This window comes from Lichenostomus cassidix, chromosome 2, assembly GCF_008360975.1.
Source record: "Lichenostomus cassidix isolate B80296 chromosome 2, HeHo_3.0, whole genome shotgun sequence".
Classification (NCBI taxonomy): Eukaryota; Metazoa; Chordata; class Aves; order Passeriformes; family Meliphagidae; genus Lichenostomus; species Lichenostomus cassidix.
The window spans coordinates 21,145,627-21,162,683 of NC_139482.1; the positions used below are offsets into that span (position 1 = coordinate 21,145,627).

General features: G+C 36.7%; 1 protein-coding gene across 4 annotated transcripts; it reads right to left on the minus strand.

The window, feature by feature from the left end:
- Positions 1–12: 12 nt before the first annotated feature.
- SLC25A40 (solute carrier family 25 member 40) lies at positions 13–17,052 on the minus strand. 4 transcript variants are annotated; one of them, XM_085050646.1, is made up of 12 exons: positions 16,898–17,052; positions 15,855–15,972; positions 13,737–13,796; positions 12,485–12,591; positions 10,323–10,390; positions 8,569–8,693; positions 7,138–7,311; positions 3,763–3,779; positions 3,361–3,442; positions 2,228–2,308; positions 380–606; positions 13–256 (listed from the first exon to the last, which is right to left on the minus strand). In XM_085050646.1, the coding sequence occupies exons 2-11, from the start codon at positions 15,946–15,948 to the stop codon at positions 491–493; spliced, it is 924 nt and encodes a 307-aa protein (XP_084906772.1). In that variant the 5' UTR covers positions 15,949–15,972; positions 16,898–17,052; the 3' UTR covers positions 13–256; positions 380–490. The 4 variants fall into 4 exon arrangements, with proteins under 4 accessions (XP_084906772.1, XP_084906769.1, XP_084906771.1 ...); XM_085050643.1 differs by having other exon boundaries at positions 3,763–3,872; positions 16,898–17,051; XM_085050645.1 differs by lacking the exon at positions 380–606 and having other exon boundaries at positions 3,763–3,872.
- Positions 17,053–17,057: the final 5 nt, after the last annotated feature.

The following is a 17,057-nucleotide window of genomic DNA, read 5'->3' on the forward strand; positions in this document are numbered from 1 at the left end:
ACACATATCAAGGAACAAAAATAAATAAGCATTTATTGAATTCATTCTGTATCAGCCTCCTTACTGAGAAATAAATATATCTTACAATTGGAAACCCAAAACATTTTTAACATAATTTTAAAACCCAACAAGAATGTTTAATCATGACTGAAAATTTAACACAATGGAAGTCATTCTTCATTGGTATGTCCAGCCTCAATTTTTTTTTCTTCTCCTTTCTTTTTTCTTTTGTTCTTCCTTTCTTTTTTCTCTCTAGCTGCAAGAGAAGTCACAAAATCTTCAATGATAGCGTTAGACTGATGTGTATTTTCTTAGTCTTAATAAAAATAATGAATTAATCCTTTGTAAAACAGTTTAAAATGAAGCTTTATTTAGTTACCAAATGTAATGGTAGAAGTTCACTGGGAATTCTAAAAAACATCTTCACAGATTTAAATTTGGCACAACTTCCATCGTATGCTTTGACTTCACACATTTGAATGGAGCAGAATTAAGGACGTTGATTCGTTTTTTCATTTAAATGGAAAAAGAAAGACTTTCCATATTCGTATGTGCTGATCATTATGGCACAAGCAGGAGCAACTTTAAACAGCCGGGGAGTAATACCTGCCCAGAAGAGAAAGGGAAGTATTCACTATTATTTGTTTCCAGACCCAAGTGCTGCAGTACAATTTGTTTATCACAGTATATTGATACCATAGTATATCAGTTTAGAAGTGGGATTCTACCTGCCCACATTCCTCAAAATACTGAATTTGGTGGCTGTAGGTATTACCAGTGTAATGACCTTATGCCCTCACCTATGCCACCTTGTGTGGTCTGCTTCCCTCAAATCCTTTGTGTCTCTGCCCCTTCTGACTCCATGCAGCTGGAGCACCTGGACCTGCAGGACTCCTATGCTCCAGCACACCAGAGGTGGCCTCTACTAAAATGGAAGAATCCTAGTCACATGTATAAATGATAGAATTTAAGTGGTAAATGTCTCCCATAAAAGTCAACTGTGATCTTGTCAGTGGAGGTTAGAAAGTGATTCAGTTTAGAGGAAAAGAAATAAGGCTGAATCCCCTTGTCCACACACAGCCAGCCATCTAGTTCCACTTGAAATTCAAAGACATCTGCAGGGAGCCAGCACAGATGACACATGACCTATGGAAAACTTGTGTTGCTTTGGAACAGCAGCAAGAAGCCAGGCAGACTAACTCCAGTCATCTCAGCTCCATGTGGGCAAACTGAACCAAACTAGTGGCTGATGAAGCAAGTATCTCCAATCTCTGCTACTCATGTGTCACGACCTAAGTGTAAGTGTTCTAATCTATTAACTGAATTCTACCCAAAGTGGCTAATAATATTGATACTTTGTTGTGTCTTGTATTCTGTTGGCACCAGTGCTTTGAAATATGCAAATCTTGTTACCCAGCTACACCCTCACTGTACAGCAAGTAAAGCAGTTTAATCTCTTTCAGCAAACACAAGTCTTGCAAGGATTAACCAACTGGGCAGCCATTCCCACAAGGCCTCCAGTGAACAAGTGCAGTGTGATAAAGACTAGTGAGTATCCTGGGTTAGGAATGTCTCTTGCAGATGGTCTTTTAAGTATGAACTGCTATAGGCTTTTATCTCAGTATCATTTAAATCTCAGTATCTTGTCATTTCCTCCTCAGCCTGCCAGAGTCATGCAGGAAAGGCAGTTGTTTTCCCTTGTCTTCCTCTGATCACCAACATACCAAGAAGCTTTTCTTGTAGCCCTTGATGTCCCTGGCCAGATTTATTTCTATCACTGCTTTACCTTTCCTAACTTGATTCCTGACTGTATGGACCATTTCTCTGTGACAGGTTACCTGTCCTTGCTTCCACCCTCTGTCAGCTTCCTTACTGTGTCTGACTTTGTCCAGGAGTTCCTTCCTCCATACAGGCCTCCTGGATTTTTCACTTTTCTCTTTGCTGGGGTACGTTGTTGCTGAGTCTGGAGTAGGTGATTCATGATTATCAACCAGCTTTCTTGGGCCCCTCATCCCTCCCAGGCTTTATCCCATGGTACTCTACCAAGAGGATCCCTGGAGAGGCCAAACTCTGCATGTTTGTTGCTTTATATATGCAAACTATTGCATAACTGACAGTGTTCAGAGAAATGGAAATATTAATTCATGCATGTCAACATCTATAATCACCCACTAATGATTAGAGAACTCTCTAGTCTGAATTTTTTTAGAGATAGGAAAAAAATTACCAGCAAATAATCCAGTAATCCCATTTCTAGCAAGAATTTTCTTCATAACTGCCCAGGTTGATGTACCGTCCCTCTGTGGAACTCAATATAGTACAAGACAACAGTGAATTAAGCAATCCATACAATGCCAAAAGTAACAATTTTAGAAATCAGAGACAGTCACAGATGTAATTGTTAGGTTTAACTCCTTTTATGTTAATTTTATCCATCTTACAGATACAGTATGTCAAATTAATACAGTATGCAAACACACAAGTTGAAACAGCACGACATGGAAAAGACCTGTAGTAACACCTAGAGTGAGATATATGAACAGCTACAATAGTCCTTACTAGATTGCTGATACAGGTGAAAAAAAGTCAAAAGTTTCACAGAATACATTTATCTGCTAATGAAAGTCCCTCACAAATGCAGATCTCAAGCAATGGAAACAAAAGGTGTTATATACAACTTCAATTTGTGTAAAACACAGGGATGCTCTACTGACCAGAACAAAACAGAAACCTCCTCTTTCATTCTTTAAAGATGTTGGGACATTCACTAATATGCCCTCGAAAATATTTTTTTGGAAATTACATGAAAAGAAGGTAAAAAATACACAACCTGAGCACAATGCTTTCTCTTTCTAGTCTAATATGTATCAAAAGAATATTGTTGTGCAGGAGCAAGTGGTAGTGAGTGCTGTTTTGAAGACTTTTTCTAAGAAGTTAAATTTTGCCTATTTAAATACAACTTACTTCAATCATCAAATAGTTTGGGTTCAAAGGCACATTTACAGGTCTAGGCCAACCTCCCTGCAAAATGCAGGGTCATCTTAAATTTGCAATTGGTCTGCCTAAATCCAAAGCTTTGGATTTGTTTCAATTTTATACTATCTTATTAAGCTAAATTGTACTGAACTCACACCTTTTCCCTCTTCCATGCCATTAATGAAATACAGTATTCTCCCTGGACATAAAAAATATCTTCCTTGATACTACAGTTTGGAGAAGAAAAAATTATTGAGTGATACAATGTTTACAGAGACTTTAGAAGTGACAAATACTTAAAATTCCTACCAAAAGCCATACTCAAACACTAAGTTTTATTTTTAGAAACACTATAGGATTTTTTTATTCTTACCAGCAACTTACTTTTTAAGGTTTCACTCTCCCAAAGTTGAGTCTGCCTATGTGTTTTCACTACATCAAATGGCTGAGTTATGACAGATGCAATCTATCAGGAAATCAGTTTTGATATTAGTGCCCAAACAATTAAAATTTAACCCTAAAATTTTTAAATTTCTAAATAAAAGTGCACACAATTTAAAACTAGATTTGATATTCCAAGCACATGATATTAAGTTTTGTATGTCAGAACACTGTAGTTTATTCAGATTTATTTAGTCAGGTTGAATGCCACACCACATGTGTTTGAAGTACAAGTACCCCAAAATATACAACATTTCTGAGAGAATCATCTAAAATCATAACTTTTAAACAGTTTATTAGTGCTAATAATAAAGAGTAGTACTAGAAATGAAATTATATACTTACCGAGCCAGATGCTGCTCCTGAAGTAAAAGAAATAAAAAATGTAGGTTCATTTGCACCAACTTCCTTGCACATCATCTTCTTGAAACGTTCATAATTATACCAATACAATGCTATGATTACAAAAAAATAAACTTGCATTACAACAGATTTGTATGTCAAATACAAAAATTCTTCATTAAGTCCACATGTAAGAATTCTACTGTGGCAAAAGAAGCAAACAGAAGGAAGAGCTGAAAGCATAAGTATCTTCTGTGATAAGCCATGGACAGATTGCCATGTTCCCCTTATTCTCCATATCCCAACTTTTTTCATATGATAAAGAATTTGTTATTCCCTTAGGTAACCCCTACCTTGACACAATCTAACCCAAGCACTATAAAACTCACATTCAATTTAATATAAATCAAAATGTAGGCTTCTACTTACTATGTTGTCAGGCATATTTCACATGTTTGATAGATCTCACTAATTCTATAAAAACACATTTCATACAAAATGAAATGTTGTTCAGGACTGCCTCACACTTTTATGAGGCACAGTATAAAATTTAATTCTGAGAGAACCAAAAAATATTATTTTGATCCCTAGAATTACTGATATGGGAATGCCTCTGTAGGGACTGTCAAAGGCAAGTCCAGCAAACAACTTTTAGGAATAACATCTGCTTCTGTGACCATTTGCTGAAAAAAACAGCACTTTTTCTGCTTTCTTACTAAAACTCCAAACTATATACTACTGGGCTGAATTATAGAGTAATTCCTCATGGCAGACGGTTGAATAAATAGTGCAAATGACAGCTCCATATCCTGAAAGGTAACTATGCCTCATTCAGCACTGAGTTCTGGAGATTGTGCCAGCAGAAAAAATTCACAGCATTTTCTTGCCATGAAGACTACCAGCACATATGCCTGGCCTCCAACATTTTGCAAAAGTAAAAGCAGCCAGTATCTCAGAAGGCATTCTCAGTATTTGAGGAAAACCTACTATTGAAATATACAAACCCCTAATTTAATACAAATTATCTAAATCCAAAATTTTCTTAAGCACCTTCAGGACTCATTTCCTTGAATACCTGTCTGCATTTGTCTGCAACACTGCTTAAAGGATTCAAATATTATTATTAAACCAGTTTTTGTGTTTATAAACATTGACAGCTTAAGTTTTGTTCAGTCTGGCTAATGTCCCAAGGAACATGCTTGAAGAATGTAATGAACACTTGGGCTAAGAATAGAGTGGTATTCTAATTATCCTAGGCTGCTTGAGGCATGCTGTACTGTTTGAATATTCACAGAGGACCTGCTTTCTGATGCAGTGTAACACTGATTTTAACTCTTGAGATAGCTAACTTCAGCTACCTGCAGCAAAGCTGCAAACTGCACTACAAGAACACCAGAGATTGAGCTGCTGTTGGGGCATCATTCAAACTGAAGAGCTAAGGCTGAAGATACAAAGGGAGCACATCATAGCAGACAGAGAGCATTTATAAGGAAAAAAAAAAATCAGGAAACACAGTTCGAAAAAGCATTAAGCAGTATTAAACACCCTTAGCTTTACATAATCAGAATTTTGTTGCATTTTTTTAATACATTTTCCTTTACTCATGCTTCTACTTGCCTGCTCACTATTGGTTGAGTAGTTCTCAACATGCAGCTACTGCCTTACAGGTTAACTTGTGCCTCTACCTTTCCAGCATACCATCATGCCCACTAAGTACTGGGCACAGATGACTGAATGCACTGGCTGTGCAGGGAGTGCCAGAGCAGTGTAGAAACCAACTTAAAATCAGCAAGCCTGTCTTGGATCAGTGGAAGAACAGCAGGTGTGGCACAAGAATCTGAAAAGGGCTGAGAAGAATGCACATCACCTTAGTGCCCTCTTCCCTGTGCACTCCCTCACAGTGCTCTGATCGTCCCACTCTGTTAATAGCAGCAGAGGGAAGGAAGCTCACTAGCTCCAGCCACACTGCTACAGACAAAAATCAATGAAAGAACAAGAGTTTCTACTTGAAGTCAGACAGCAGGAACGAGATGAAGAATCTGAGAGTTCCCTTACAAATCTTGGCAGAACATCCTAAGAGAAAATTGCAATTGGCAGAAAAGTAAGTAAATTTAAAAAATAAATATTGAGTAGGAAGCACTTCGGACAAAAGATTCAGTTTAATTGTGGCAGGTATTTTCAGCCTTAGTGAAGCCATGTTGTCATAGGTTCAGAAACCTTTCCTATCCCAGAAGACTAAATTAAGTCCCTTGAAGGTACTGGATCTTTAAAGCAGGAAATACATTCCAATGACAATTTTCAAACACCTCCCAGTAGCCAAGTGAAAGAGAACACAGCACTATAAATTCTGAAAAGAAAACAGCTGAAGTAACTTAGTTCTGTTAATCCACGTAGCTACCAACTGCAATTTTTACCTAAATATCCTCATCACACCCCACTTATGTCTCAGTTTGGTTCACAGCCCATTTAACATTTAATCTGGGTACACATATCCCACAACAGCCCAACCAATAGCTGGTCCACTAGATTGTGTAGAAACACAAATTAAATTGGATGTCAGATTATCTTAAGAAGGAAGTAGGAGAACAGAGACAGCAGGTTAAATGCTTCAAGGGTTCTCTGACTCCAAAAATAGGTCTGAATAAGAATTTTTCCAAAAATAGGTTTGAAGAATTTTTGTGGGCCAACATGAAGTGTTCAAAGACGTTATTCCCAGTACTACCCCAATGACAGAAACTGCTTAAATGACAACTGATGTCTGATGATCCAAAAGTGCTCTCACAAAAACAGGCCTTAAAGGACAGGGGCTTTCAGGTCCTTTAGCAGTCTCCCCTGGAACATCTGTCATAGTTATCTTGAGGAATAGCCCTAGGACTAGCTATGCTTTGAATCAGACTTTTCTTCTTCTAGGCTTTCAGTTTTGGAGCTTTGCTAAAGAGCTTTTTGGAACATTTATATGAATTCATTTTGATTTTTAAAAAAATAAATCTTGAAGACACTACTGTGTCACTCTCTGTACGCATTTTCAAAATTATGTAACAGAACACTTAGATACAGCATGTTTATCAGAAAATAGCCACTGTATCTATCACAGAGAAAAATTCCAACTGAAAGTCTTAAAAAACAGTTATTGTGTAAGCTAAAGTTGAGAAGAAAGAGTCTACGTATAGAGAAAGGGAATGTAACAATGAACCCTATCTGGTATCCACAAACAAAACAGGGTGAAAAAAAATCACATTTTCAGAGCATTTATAAATAAAAACACTCAAAAGAGAACAAGTAAATCTTAGTCATTCCTAAAGCTAACCACTAAAATTACCTAAAATCACAGAAAAATAATGTAAAAACATAAACACCTCCACAGAAAATAGACCCTACCTGAGAAAGGTACATCTCTCAGAACAGTAGAACTCCAACCTCCCCACAGGGAGAACCATCCATCTGCAGCCACTTTGGTGCTGACACACAGGTACAGCTGCTTGTAGGACATCTTGCGATACTGCATTTGAGTTCTGATCAGCTCCAGGGGATTCACCACAGTAGCAGAACCAACTGCAAAGGAGGGAAACACGGCTTTTTAAAAAAAAAAAATCAATATTTAATAGTACAATTTTTTGAACATTCAAGTCATGTCTCACCTTTCCTTATATATTTGATTCTTTTCAACTCCCATTTTTCTTGAAGTAATTCCCAAACTAAGTTTCTTTCCAGATAAGAAAACCAAGCCTATTAACAGTACCCACATTTTCTGGTTTAGGGGTTTTGTTCATTGCCAGCACATTGTAATCAACGTGTTAAGAAACCTCGTTTTCAGCTTTAATTCGTAAATCGGCTGAAAATGTCAAGTACTTAAACTCATTAATTTTCAATAGTTGCCATTTTAAAGTGTAACTTGAAGGAAGAGATCCTGAGGTTTAAGGCTTTTTTTGTGTTAAGAACAAGAATTGTGGTTAGAGATTTAAGCTCTTATTGATTTCGAAGCATCTTTGCCATTCTTATTTTAAACTATTTAAGCTATCAAGAATAATTAGCAGACAATATGTATCTGATAAAGTATCTCTTGCAGCTTGCACAATGGTCAGTGAGTCATCATTCAACAACAAGCTACCATCACACATCTAACATTAAAAATTTTACTAGATCCAAGATTTTTTCTTCTGTTGCTGGGATAATGTTTTACACATTAATTTAAAAGCTGGAACAGCCTAATAAGAACAATGTGCTACACCACCACAAAACAACAATTCTTTTTCCACTAGTCTTTCAGTGCCTCCATGGTTGTCACATGTAGAAGATGAAAATGTATCATCATCCCTTCTAAGAAAGCCCTAAAATATATTATCTGAGTTAGTTCTACAAAAATAGATGAGGAAAAGGATGAACAAAAGTAAGAAAATATACAAACAAATTCTGTAACCTCACATCATACAGTAGTAAAACCAATACAAATCCAATTTTCATCTTCCTAACAATTACCTGTGTAGCTTCCATTATACAAAATAATTATGTTTGGTACTAGATTCATGGCAGAACACACTTAAATTAAACTGTCCTTGGTAGAAGTCTAGAAATATAAAATTTTTAACAAATTACAAATGTACTGAAAGTGTAATGGCAAAAACAAATCACATTATTCTAGGCTGGAGGGTTTTGTTGCCTAAGAAATACTGGATAATTACAGTATTCCTTCCTATCCCTCATTTAAAGCCACAACGTATTTACTTTTATTTAAAGTCAATGAAACAAACCCAATAAAACAGCATACTGGTATTGCATTTCAGTTTTCCCTTTAAACAGATGACAACTTACATCTGCTTAAGGAACCTGCAAGAACTGGAATGTGTTTATCATCCTTTCCCAGTCTATTTTTCAAGGCTTCAGACAGTTGGTCATAGCAGGTAAAATAGATTACTGTGGTAGGAACTGCCATTACCCTAAAATATAAGAGAGGAAATTTAAATTAATACAAGGAAAGCAGGAGAATGAAGTCAACTGTCTTGTATGGATATTTTACTTATATTAAAAAAAAATTTCAATCTCCAGCTGTGTGTAATGGATTAATAAAAAAAACCCAAAACATTAATCCCATGGCTTTGATTCACTGCTTCTAGTTCAGAGTCTCAAATCCACAGATTTCGCAGGTTTTCATTTTTTTAGGGAAAACTGCAAGTAAAATGATGGTAGATTATTACAGTCAAAATCTATTTAGTACCAGCTCCAGAACTATTTTGATAAAGATGGGGAATTGAAAGACCTGAATATGAAGAAACCGAACAAAATATAACAGAACTTAATTTTTATTTATGTAATAATTGGAGATTGTGCTCTCGATCTTAATCAACACTCATGATACTCACTACTTGAAAGAAATTGTGGTATGCATAAATGTAAGTTCCTTCCACACCAGCACAGTACAGACTACAGCAACAACAGCTAGATTTAATAATCACTCAGTGTAGGGATAAAGGACCACATCTTACTATAAAATGGCAATTACACTTCTGTGTTATGTCTGTGCCAATACAATATGTAACATCATTACCAAAAAAACACCAAGGAGTGTCATGCTTGGGGAAAGCAAAATGCTTTAGAGTTAAGATCTTCTCTTAAATCTGTGTGTCCCTCTCCACTCAAGATGTTAGTTCTCTGCTTGTGAACAGAACACATATTTGTAAAAACTGTATTGACTGAAACAGCTCAGTCAGGTCCTAAGGGTTTATATTTTGGAATTGCCACATACTGGAGGATAAGTAACAAGGCTGAGCTCCACCATACCTTGCTTTTTTGTGCCTATACGATGAGCACTGTCTGCAAATCGAAAGTGTACCAGTGCTTCCCACTGAGCAACACTTTGTACCTTACAAGGTTAATATACATCTTAGATTTGACAACTTTCTTGGTTTAGGGAGGAGAACATAATCATAGAGGTCTTAATTTCTATCTGTACCAGGTTAATATGAATAAAAAGATAAAACAGTTGGGGGCTGTTAAGACTAAAGAGAAGACCAGGAGGAAATCAGATTACAATGTTTAAATATGTAAATTGCTCTTGTAGAAACAAAATGAATTATCTATTTATCCAGACAGAATAAAACCCCAAAGTTCTTTGAAATAAAGAAGATGATTACAAAAATTAAGTGAGGGTAATGAGGTGCAAAACCAGTGTCTGGAAACAGCTGTGCTGCTGATAGCAAGTCATTAGTAACAAGATACAACAGTAAGAATGTGTCAAAGACTGGCATTCTCCAGTGATCAGGTCTGATCCTGTGATTCAGTGATGCTATCAAATGGTAATAGTACGGAAAAAAAAAAGCAGAATGAGAAGTCTAATGTTCCTGCTTAACTACTGACAATATATATGAAAATTCTCAGATCTGCCAAGTATTATACTGTCCCTAAATGTTTCTGATCAAACTGATTATTCTGTAACTTCAGAATTGACCAAATTTTAAAAAACACTTGGAAATAAGCATAATAATTTGTCTAAATAATTAAGTAATTTTTTAAACAATAACTTATAGCATGTTACAAAAAAAAAAAAAACCAGAAACCATTCAACTTACAGTGTTGGGGGAAGCCCACTCCACAGTGACTTAATTCCCTCTATTCGAATAATTTTCACAAATGCATCCTAAAAATATAACCAGGCAAAGACCAAGAATTAGCTACAAACTTCTGTAGTTAGTAATAAATTTTAGCTGGCAGAACACAAAATTAATTTTATTTATTTATTTAGAAATATAAAGTACATTTCTAAAATGGCTTGCCATTGTAAGATCCCAGTTTTGTAATTGCTTACACAAGCCATCATACTTAATCATGCAAATAGTTCCACTGAGCTGAACAGAATAAATTATTGAAGGAAATTAAGAATTTCCTTCCATCCTTAAAAGACCTAAGTAGTAAGTGTTTATCAGTGACTAATAGCCCTGTAAATAACTATTTTCAGAACTAATAAGGCATTTCAGCATCTTGTGGAAACTTCCCCAAAATAATCCATTAAAATATTTTTTCAATACATAGCAAAATTTCTAGGCATGAAATAACAATTAATTCCCAATGATTCTTCAATACTTGCTTTCTCTGACAATGTGACCACATATATGCAATGTATACACACTATACCATATACCAGCTTGCAATTATTATTACAGCTGTCCTCTATATTCCTAGAAGACTGACAGCAGGGGTGTGGCTAGCACAGGTCTTTCCCATGAAAATTCTTTTTGTGTTTTATAAACAAAGATAAAGTTTGGATGTTGTTGAAAACAGTGTCTCAAGATTAGGACAGTGCAGGCCTGGCCAAGAAAGCCTAGGAGGAGGTTTCTGGCTGACCAATCTGAGTGACCTTTGAAAACTCTCTATATATGTTGGATTCAAACAATAAAGTACTTTTTCTATGACACGCTGAGAATCGGTGCTTTCCTTCTCTGCTAGCGGCTCAACAGCAACACAGGGGAACACTGAACCTTGAAGATCATTCAACTGAAACCACTATCAAAACAACAAACTCTGTAATATCAGGATAGCTAATTTTCTTAAGCTAATTTTCTTAAAACATCTCATTTAATTTTCTTAAAACATGAGATCTGATGGACTAGAATGCTCCCAAGACCAGACATTATCACAGGGCCTCAAAAGATACAGAGTCCGGCAGACCACAAAATGGTCTCAGAGGAAGAAAAAGGCAAATAGCTTTAGAGGAGACAGACTAGATACACTAATCCTCTGAGATACAAAGCTGAATGGGAAAAACAAAGAAACGGTTTATTGTAACAAACCTGACTAGCTTTGAAAGGAAGCCAAGAATCCCTGAATATCCTAACACAATTTGAGAAAAAAGACCCTTTTATACTAGCTAATCAATATGTTTATAATCTAGCTTCAAGAAATTTACAAAACAGGAAGTTATAGACAGAAGATTTGACTAATTTTTTTAAAAAGGAAGAAGATAAAATTATATGATAGTAATTCTTCTTTAAGAATCACCTTGTTACGACAAAAATGGGCATAAATTCACGTCAAACAGAAAACTAAGAAACTTTCTAAAATTACATAGTAAAGCTAATGCAAAAAAAAAATCACACTTGCGAAGTTATTAATTAAAAAAAACAACCTGTAAAACCTGTTGAAGACACCTTTTACATCAACATCTCATTCTCAAGAATTTAATTCTGAAAAATCCTTGATCATAGGTTTAATTTAACAGCAGAGTCAAACAAAATCTTGATTAATGAACCAGCATGACAGTCTTTGCCAGCCAAGTCTGTTTCAAGTGTCTGGGAAAAAGCAAGTCCTACAAGTTTCATTGGATAAAGAGCTTGACACATGAACTTAACTTTAAACACTATCTGCACCATTAGTTCAGCTCAGGAGCATACTGGGAGATCTGTGGGCAGAAGAGCTGTAAGCAGGTAAGAGAAAATTATTACCTGCAATCAGCAACTACTGCTGATATAGCTCAAGTGGGGAAAATAAAATCATAAAGCCAGTAACCTGTGAAGAAAGCTGTGCAGCTGCCTCCTTGTTCTTCTCTAGAAAGGACTATGGATTTTATTGCAGACAGTAGAAGGTATCATCAATCACCATATAAATTACCCAGTCTAACCACATGAAGACCCTTTCAAATGATAATAGATTGCAGCAGAACCCCAAAAAACCCCAAAAACTTTACAGTATGCTACTTTAAAATGTACAGTTTTATATACTTGTAAAATATTCTTACCAATGTCCCTTTGAAATGCCCAGGTTTTTTATACCAGGCTTTGCTGTCCCCATTTTCACAAACACATATATGATCCATAAGGCCATTGGAGTATACAAAACACTTTCCTAATAAAATGGTGTATAAGAATATAGTTAATGCTTGTAAGATTGTTTTTATGCAGCAGCAATTTCAAATTTGATATAATGGCAACACAGATTTATCTCTGGTTAGACACACAGAAGCAAAATAATCTTGGTAAGTCAGTAAAGACAAATTAGGTCAAAGAAAAGAGGGTACAAATGTACCTCTCAGACTGCCTGACGAAATGGAACTGCCTTCACAAGGCTCCAAGAGATTTTTATGTTATAATACCATCTGCTGAAAGCTAAAACTAACACAAGCCCTGAATGTCACTATTGTATGTAACTGTGAACATCTTTCAGAGTTTTAAACCTTTTATTAAGTAGTCTCAGCATCCACTACAAGTGGAGGTATTATATTTTAGGCTGGACTGTATTTATACTAGATGATCCCCTCTACTTTTTTTTCATTTCTTCTACATCATGTACTTTCAACCTATTTGATAAAATATTATTGCCATTACAAACACATACTTTGAGCTTCACATTTGCAGATTTCTGAAGGCTTTAGAATTACTAAAGATGAGGATAGAAGGCACAAATATTTTTCCTAATTTAATTTGCAAGTGTGACTGCAAATACTCACCTCCACATTCAGCATGCAAAATCAGTCATCTTTGTTCCTTTTAAATCTCATTTACTAAGTACAAGTAAATAGTAGGAACCATTAGCACATCTTTGAGAGCACAATGTCTTCATCTATTTAGAACTCAAGTGGCAAGTGACTTAGGTAAGACTTCTCCTTTACAAAAATCTCTGTATTCTGGAGGAGATGAACTTTGATATAGCATCCTGATCACATAAATCCTCTGATGAAATATTTACTAATTTAGGAATAGCTTTTTACTGTTTAACTCAACTCAGCATTAATTGTACCATCTTCCACAATGAAAATATTAAGACAGACAGAAAAAAGAAAAGCCTGTTTAAAATGGTATGGATGTATGAGATTTTTTCTACTGTGTCTGTTTGAATATACTCGTGTGTTGCTTTCCCGCCTCCCCACTTATACTGGAGAAACAAACTGTTGTGAAACAAACACAAACATTCTGCACCTCAGCACTATCAGCTAAGTACAAGAGCAGAAAGCAAACTGTGTCCCCCATTACACTACAGATTTTTTTGTTTACCTTTATGGAATGGACTGCGTTGGGCCTGCAGTCGAGTTTTGATGACATCAAGAGGAGTTACTAAAATGAAACAGAAGTCATTTAGAACACCCTGCATGACCTGAAAATGTAGAATTTCACGGATGCCTTATCATGAACTTCTCCAGAGGACAAAAAGAGACCAGTTTTTACAATGTTATCAGGCAGAGAGAAAAGGGATATAAAGGGATGTTAGCAGATAGAGACAATTTTATCAGAGACAAATGAGAAGTACACACCCTGTATGGTTTGCAAGACATCAAATGTGTCTTTTCTAATTTACTAACGGTTGCACAGGCATCAGATATTAGAGATACACAAAGCTCATACAAAAACCACTGTGTCATGTTGTCTGAAATTGCTAAAACTCGCTAACCTTTCATAAGTAGCACACCACAAGGCATACGAAATCAGATTTTGGCCTCCAGCATATAAAACAACACAGCATTCTTCAGTTGTTTATTCTTTTCCAATAAACTGGCCATAATACAACATTCAAAAGAAAAATGTTAAATTCATTACGTACTTTTCTTCTTTGCTGCACATAGATAATATCTAAAACTTTGGGGCTCTTGAAAAGTTAATGAAGGTTTAGTGAACATTTCACTGCTTCCACTCCAGCCCTTACAACTATCACAGCCTAGACATGCTCAACGCTACAGTGGTTGGGCAGCTGGACCACCTTCCTCTGATTATATAGGCTGAGGGCTTGATTCAGTTGCCTGCGTACAGGCAGCTGACGCCATCTGAGTCTCTAAGGTATCCAAAATACATACATGGTTGACAGAAATGACACAGGAACTTTGACCTTACTTATCAAGTGTCAGCCAGAGCCTAAAGTCAAACCCTCTAGTCTGTATCTCGCTGAAGACACTACTATGCACAGGCAATGCAGTCACACCTTAGCTCTCTAGTGCTGCCTCTCAGCTCACTAACAGGAGGTTGAATACTTGGCCCACTCTGGCATCTAAATGTAGGCATCTAAATGTGACTCTTGCAGTTTAACTAAAGTCCTTAAAGTTCTCCATCTAGGAGCATCTCAGCCAGTTACATATAATCTAGCTTGTCACAGGCTGGCACTTCAGAAAGGTGCCAGTCTCCTATACCTCTCTAGAATACCAAGACCTGTACTAGAACTGTGAGTATGTACACACAATTGAAATCCATCTTGGGAATCCCACAGGTCGGATGTACAAGACACATACTGAAACAGAACAAAAACACTATGAATTTGACAGGTTCCTGGTAAGATCCTATTTCGTAAACATTTGGAGATTTTGTTGGGGGAAATCATGCTTAGAAAATTGCAGCAGCTTAGCCCACATTAAAACCAAAGTCAAAACCAAAGGTTATCTTAAAACAAAAAAGTAACAGAAACACAAAGTACGAGCTAATGAGCTTGGAGAATTCCAAGAGACATGAAGTGCTGAAAGTAACCAACCAATGCCTCCTTAGGTACACATGGGAAATCACATCCTGAGTGATGTGACTGAACATGAAGCAGAAGATGAATTCCATCTACTATCCAGAAGTCTAATAGAGTAACAAAAAGGTATCCTTAAAAGCAATGTTTAGAGAAAGAAAGAAAAAACCAAACCAAACTCAGCAACAAAAATCTTTGACAGGGTAAGACTTCAGAGCAGAATAAATTGGTACTACGAAAGTGGTAACATGAAAGGGATGGCTCACACAGGGACCAGCCTTGCAGGATTTGCACCTTGTACTGTAAAGCAGACTTTTATTTCAAACCTTTTCTTAAGCAGCAGGAAATACATAAATTAATTTTATTAATAATTTTGGTTTTTCTCAACAAAAAGCAATTAATAACAACACCAAACAGAAATAAAAAACAGAAATTAAAAGTTAGTAAATATTATTCTTATTTTCAGAAAGGGTTAGAGATTATCAGGAACAGAAAATATTTAAATTAACCATGCTTTTTAAAAGACACACAAAAAAAAAAAGAGAAAACTAACAAAAAAATATCTTTGTTGAACACATTAGTCGAAACATACATAAGCAGACATCATGCTGAGTCAAACTGAAGAGTAATCACTTTGTAAAGATTCTCTCTGTGGCCAGCCTCATAGTTTGCCTTACCAACTAATGATGTAATTATAGCTCCACAACAAGAGGATATTGCTTGCTGGACAATGGTTAGTTTTTTTAAATTGATATCACTCATTACAGCCATGGTTCAATCCCCGGAGAAGAAAACCTGTTGAGGAACAGAAAAACATATTGTAAGACTATGCTCAAAACTTGCAGAAAGAAATCAATGGAAAAATGTTTTAAATTTTTATTACTAAGTTACGTAGAAGCAGCAATATTAGTTTTCTACGTATATACAAGCATCTCAGTAATTTTTGAGAGTATATGAGCCATGTTTTGCAAGTAAGTTTTCTAAAGACAGTATCAAAATCCTTACATAAATTACAACATTTATATATTCTTGCAAACTACATTAAATATTTAACACGTGTTACCTTTAGTTGCAATGAAGTGCTTACGAACATGCAAATAATCCCTACAAAGATGAATTCCCAGCCTGCAGGCTATAAACTGAAGCACTGCAGAACCATTCCCCCAGCCCTTCTCTTGCTCCCACTTCTCCTGAGAGAACCAGGATGGTCTCCTGGTTGATCCAGGAGGCACAGCATGCTAGTGATGACTGTGTCCCCTGGCATGCTCCTCGAGGAATAGACAGGGACGGACCCGTGAAGATGGTACCAGCAAATATTAACTCCCTGAGCAAATCCTGCTCTGCGGCTGCACGGGCATGGCCACAGCAATTGAGGAATGCACTCACAGCATCTGCAACTAGCCAGGACAGGAGAAGAGAAAAAACAAAAATATTGCGGAAAATAAAATCCCCCACCAGAGGTGTCTCTTTCAAAATACACCCCTGTGCCTAAGTGCAGCCCTAACTTCACTAGCCGACATTGATCTAAGCTTTTCATTGGCTTTACAGGAATGTTTTGTTATTTTCACCAAGTCTTCAGTTAGAGATAAGAAAGATTAAGCTGCACAAAACAACTGTGGCCTCTCAGGTGCTAACAACTGCAGCGGGGGGTGGGGATACTGTCTATTTTTCACGAATCTTTAACTCCGAAGCGGACCGCTGCCCCAGATCGCGTACATACCCGTTTATCGGTGGCGCTCGGCCGCGCTCCCGGGGGCAAAGGTCTCCGCGATCCAAGCACGGTCCCTGCAGCGAGGCCAGGAGGGAAAGGCGCTGCTACGCCTACCCCGCCCCCCGAGCCAAGGCCGCCGAGCTCCTCGCCCCGGGCCTCCTGCCCTGCC